At 45.1% G+C, this 5,422-nt stretch overlaps 1 protein-coding gene across 1 annotated transcript; it reads left to right on the top strand.

Annotated features, from left to right (window-relative positions):
- The first annotated feature begins 283 nt into the window (after positions 1 to 283).
- Positions 284 to 2,049, top strand: LOC309619131 (C-C motif chemokine 4). Its single transcript, XM_082374008.1, has 3 exons — positions 284 to 462; positions 968 to 1,082; positions 1,658 to 2,049. Exons 1-3 carry the CDS (start codon positions 387 to 389, stop codon positions 1,743 to 1,745), a joined length of 279 nt encoding a protein of 92 aa, XP_082230134.1. The 5' UTR covers positions 284 to 386; the 3' UTR covers positions 1,746 to 2,049.
- The last annotated feature ends 3,373 nt before the right edge of the window (positions 2,050 to 5,422 follow it).

Genomic DNA, 5,422 nt, shown 5'->3' with positions numbered 1-5,422 from the left:
TGAAGGTTCCGTCTTTCTTGTAGGGTTTGCAATTCTCCCCCAAGCCTCAGTCACTGCCTTATGGTATACCACTTCCCTCTAGGGTTCAGCCCACTTCTTCTCTCCTCCACCTCCCTCCACTTTCCTCTGTGATGACACTGCTGGGGAAAAGAAAGCTGTGCAGAGCCCCTCACAGTCAGCTAGCTTCAGTTTCCTTATTGGCACCATGACATCATCTGTACCCTGGAAATTCCACTCGCCCTCCTGTGCCCTCCTCTCTGTCCCAGGCCTCAGAGTTCCTATAAAGAAGGGCTCCCAACTCAGTATCAACACAGAGCACAGAAGGGTTCTGAAGCTTCTAGGTTCTGCAGTCCAAGCTCCAGGCAAGTCTCTCCTCCACCAAGACCATGAAGCTCTGCATGACTGTCCTCTCCTTCCTCGTGCTTGCAGCTGCTTTCTGCTCTCTGGCACTCTCAGCACCAAGTAAGTCCATTCTTCCAGCTGCCACTGAGTCAGGATGTAGGCAGCGCCGACTTTTTAGTTGGGGCTGGTCCAACACTAACATCTGGGGATGAGACAAAAGGGAGCAGGGAAGATTTCTAAGTAGCCTGCAGGTAAATGTAGAGTCTGGTAGACACTCAGTAATATTCAAGTTCCTGTTTTCTTAAGAAATAGCAACCCATAGACTGGGTTAAGTAAGTCCCTGTCTCTCTCTGTGCCTTGGTTTCCCCATCTGTAAAATGAAGGGAGTTAGACCTGTGCTCTAAGACCCAATACAGCCTGAACCTTCTAGAATCCTTTCATGGTCTTCCCCTAGGATTCTCTATTCAGAATAAGACTCCTACTCAGAGTGGGTGGGATTAGATACAAGGGACCATATTTGGGGATCTGGCAGATCCACAGGGATGCCCTTTGAATATCTATAACTAGAAGCCAAAATGAATAGCTCTGGGTAGAGCTTCTGTCTCACCTCGGCCTTTCTTCCCAGTGGGCTCAGACCCTCCCACCGCCTGCTGCTTCTCTTACACCCTGCGGAAGCTTCCTCGCAACTTCGTGATCGATTATTACGAGACCAGCAGTCTCTGCTCCCAGCCAGCTGTGGTGTGAGTATCAACCCGGGGGCCTTTCTGGGAGGCGAGGGTGAGGGCAGGATTAGAAAAGGGGGCCTGTTTGGGGTGAGGGGAGATGAAGCAGTAGAGAGGCAGGTGTCAGGGCTGAAAGCCTCCCTGAAAGCAGTGAGGAACAGGTCATGAAGTCACCTGTTGAGACCTGGAGAGGGCTGGGTGGGAGCTAAAGGAGGGGGAGGTGCTTTCTGGGAAGGAAGTTAGCTAGAGGCCAGGAAAACAGGGAAAGTCAAAAAGATGATAGAAGATGTGGGCTGAATTCTTAAACCATACTTAGAAAACACGTGCAAAAGTCATTGCTAGGGGCAGCAGGGAATGAATGGGGAGATATGTCCACATTGATTGCAAAACACATTGGTTCCTAATCTAGGCAAGTCAGGAGGCCACAGCTAAACCCAAGGAGGAAGTTACAAGGAATCAGGTCCCAGCAGCACCCCAGGAAGGGTCTTCTCACCCACTAGGCTGTCCAACACGAGCCACGGTTAAGGACAGGGAGATACCCACCACACGCAAGGTCCCATGGGATTCTAACCTGGCCACTCTTTGTTCCACAGATTCCAGACCAAAAAGGGCAGGCAAGTGTGCGCCAACCCCAGTGATCCCTGGGTCCAGGAGTACATGGATGACCTTGAACTGAACTGAGCTGCTCTGAGGCCGGGGCAGGTGTTCTGCAGGAAAGATCACCTGAGCCCGACGCTTCTCAGCAAGACGCACCCTCTCCACACTCACGACTGCTCTCAGTCGTCCCTGTTCCTTCTCTTAATTTAATCTTTATTACGTACTATGTTATTATTGTATTTGGTGTCGTTTGCCACTATTTATGTTTGTTTTGCCAAAGGACACGTGTCCCCCATGGGGATGGTCCACCATCACTGTTTCTCTGCTATTGAGGATACATGGATAATGCAATTGAGTCCAAGTGTTAATAAAATTTTTTAAAAATGTAGACAGCTTCTTTGTGTTTTCTTTTTTAATTTTTTAAAAATTATTTATTTATTTATTTTATTTTTTTGGCTGTGTTGGGTCTTCGTTTCTGTGCGAGGGCTTCCTCTAGTTGTGGCAGGTGGGGGCCACTCTTCATCGCGGTGCGCTGGCCTCTCATTATCGTGGCCTCTCTTGTTGCGGAGCACAGGCTCCAGACGCGCAGGCTCAGTAGTTGTGGCTCACGGGCCCAGTTGCTCCGCGGCATGTGGGATCTTCCCAGACCAGGGCTCGAACCCGTGTCCCCTGCATTGGCAGGCAGATTCTCAACCACTGCGCCACCAGGGAAGCCCTTCTTTGTGTTTTAATTTGATTTGCGGTAAAGGGAATTGCCTGCTATTATGAATCGTTTCCAAACACAATAAGAATGAGCAATTACTGAGTCCTTAATATGGGCTAAAATGTCTAGAGATACAAACTTCACTTAATACTTTTAGCAAGGATTTTAACACCCTTATGAAGCAGGGACTGTTATCCTCAATTTTATGGTGTAGAAACAGAGGCACAGAGGTGATGTGACTTGCTAAGGCGTGTAGGTCTGCTTGGGGTGCACCGTGAAAGGCTGATCCAAAAAGATACCTGTGCTGCTGAGGGCTATCATTTCAACATCTTGTAGGGAAGCTGTAAATAGGAACAGCAGCACAACAGAGAGGGAAGATGAAGTAGCTCAGAATCAGAAAAGTGGGCCTCCATCACTCACTATCATTAAGAAAGTCATCTTGTCTCATAGGACCTCAATTTTCACCCCTGTAAAGTGGGAGTGATATTATTCACTTTGAAGGGGTGTTATGATGTGATGTGTAAAGCTCTCATCATGGGGCCTGATGCCTGGACGTTTCTCTCTTTCCCTCTCTGAGCCTCAGCTTTTTCACTTAAAATGGGCTATAATGTCTATCCTCCCAGGGTCATCAGGCAGATTAGATTAGTGGATCGGCCCTCTAGAGCCAGAGCAAATGCAAAGTGTGGTCATGAGGACAAAAGAACAGATGTCAGGTTTGGTTCTAGAGTGTGATGGGAGTAACCCAAGGCCACTTAACAACCCTTCAGTCATGACTTCCTATGACATGGGTCAGGCAGAACATGGCTCTCAAGTAGAATTACATGCACAATTAAATCTTGATTCACAAGCTGGGAGGAACCTCTCAGACCATTTGGTCCAGCCCTATCATAGTACAGAAACTGAGGAATAAGAACTGAGAAGTGACTTTCTAAAGGCCACCCAGAGAGCATCAAGGCCAGTGTCAAGCCCCAGGTTAGTCCCCTTTTCTGTGCTCCTTGTGACATGCCTCCGTGGTCCCCAAAAGGAGAGCTCATCGTGTAAGTAGGGTAAAGAGGGAGCTACCTCAAAATTGTTTGAGTGTTCTTTTTTTTTATTGAACTATAGTTGATCTATAACATGTTGTTTCAGGTGCACAGAAAAGTGATTCAGTTATATATTCATATATATATATATATATATATATATATATATATATATATATTCTTCAGATTCTTTTCCATTATAAGTTATTACAAGATATTGAATATAGTTCCCTGTGCTCTACAGTAAATCCTTGTTGTTTAGCTATTTTATATATAGTAGTGTGTATCCATTAATTCCATACTCCTAATTTATCCCTCCCCTCTCTCCCTTTCCCATTTGGTAACCATAAGTTTATTTTCTGTGTCTGTGAGTCTGTTTCTGTTTTGTAAATAAATTCTTTTTTTTTTTTTTAGATTCCACATATAAGTGATAACATACAGTATTTGTTTTTCTTTGACTTCACTTAGTAGATAATCTTCAGGTCCATCCATGTGCTGCAAATGGCAATATTTCATTCTTTTTTATGGCTGAGTAGTATTCCATTGTATATATGTAACACATCTTCTTTATCCACTCATCTGTCGATGGACATTTAGGTTGCTTCCATGTCCTGGCTACTGTATTGTAAACAGTGCTGCAATGAACATTGGGGTACATGTATTTTTCAAATTATGGTTTTCTCAGGGTATATGCCCAGGAGTGGGATTGCTGGATCATATGGTAGCTCTATTTTTAGTTTTTTAAGGAAACTCCATACTGTTCTCCATAGTGGCTTTACCAGATTCTATTCCTACCAACAGTGTAGGAGGGTTCCCTTTTCTCCACACCCTCTCCAGCATTTATTATTTGTAGACTTTTTGGTGATGTCCATTCTGACCAGTGTGAGGTGATACCTCATTGTGGTTATGATTTACATGTCTTGTTTGAATGTTAGTCTGATACAAAAGCAGAACTGAGACTATGTACCTCTCTGGGGCCAGCAGACACAATTTCCTTCCTTGCCCTGCCCTCAGCCACTCCCATCATCCCAGAGCTCCTGTAGAAACCTCCTTCAGATTCTGCAGGGACTGAGAGAAGGAGGTTGGGGAGGGGCAGAACTGATCCCAAAATGTGTGAGAAGAGGCTAGCAGCAAAGAACCTGACTGGTGTTGGCTTCTACTTCTCATCTGCCTAGATCTGAGCTGTCCAATACGTAGCCACTAGCCACAGGTAGCTATTTAAATTTCAATTAAATTTAATTTCAGTTAAATAAAATTTGAAATTCAATTCCTCATTTGCACTAGTCACATTTCAGGTGCTCACTGGCTACATGTGGTTCGTGGCTGCCATGTTGCATTGTGCAGATGTAGGACATTTCTATCACCATAGGAAGTTCCATTGGACCGATATCCTCAGGGCCTAAAGGGAGGGAAAGGAGGGGTAATTGGGGTGGCCGGGAAGGTTAGGGTATGGTCTTCGGTGAAAGATACACAACACCATTCTGAGGGAAGGGGTTGGGAGAGAGAATTCATGATCTCCAGGCCTGAGACAAGGTATAGATCACTGTGGTAGGCTGAATAATGGCCCCCAAGATGTTCACATCCTAATCCCCAGAATCTGTGAATATTCCTTTATAAGGTAGAAAAGGCTTTGCAGATGTGATCAAGTTAAGAATCTTGAGATGAAGAGATTATCCTGGATTATTTGTCTGGATCCTAAATCTGATCATAAGTGTCCTTATAAGAGGGGGCAGAAGGAGATGTGACCACAGAAGAGAAGGCAATGTGATAACAAAAGCAAGATGCCATGCTGCTGGCTTTGAAGATGGAGGAAGAGGCCACAAGCCACGAAATGCAAGAATGCAGCTCTAGAAGCTGGAAAAGGCAAGAAAATGGTTTCTCTCCTGAAACTTCCAGAAGGAGCACAGCCACCTTGATTTCAGCTCAGTGAATCAGATTGTGGACTTCTGACCTCTAGAACTTTAAAAGCATAACTGTGTGTTTTTTTAGGACACCAAGTTTGTGTAATTTGTTACAGCAGCAATAGGAAACTAATA

The sequence above is a fragment of the Balaenoptera borealis genome (assembly GCF_965194805.1).
Source record: "Balaenoptera borealis genome assembly, chromosome: 20".
NCBI lineage: Eukaryota > Metazoa > Chordata > Mammalia > Artiodactyla > Balaenopteridae > Balaenoptera > Balaenoptera borealis.
This window is presented reverse-complemented; position numbering and strand designations above follow the sequence as displayed.

Coding starts and splice junctions, on each gene's coding strand:
- LOC309619131 (XM_082374008.1), top strand. CDS start 387: ATGAAGCTCTGCATGACTGTCCTCTCCTTCCTCGTGCTTGCAGCTGCT. Junction 463..967: donor TCTGGCACTCTCAGCACCAA/GTAAGTCCATTC, acceptor CTTTCTTCCCAG/TGGGCTCAGACCCTCCCACC. Junction 1,083..1,657: donor TGCTCCCAGCCAGCTGTGGT/GTGAGTATCAAC, acceptor TTTGTTCCACAG/ATTCCAGACCAAAAAGGGCA.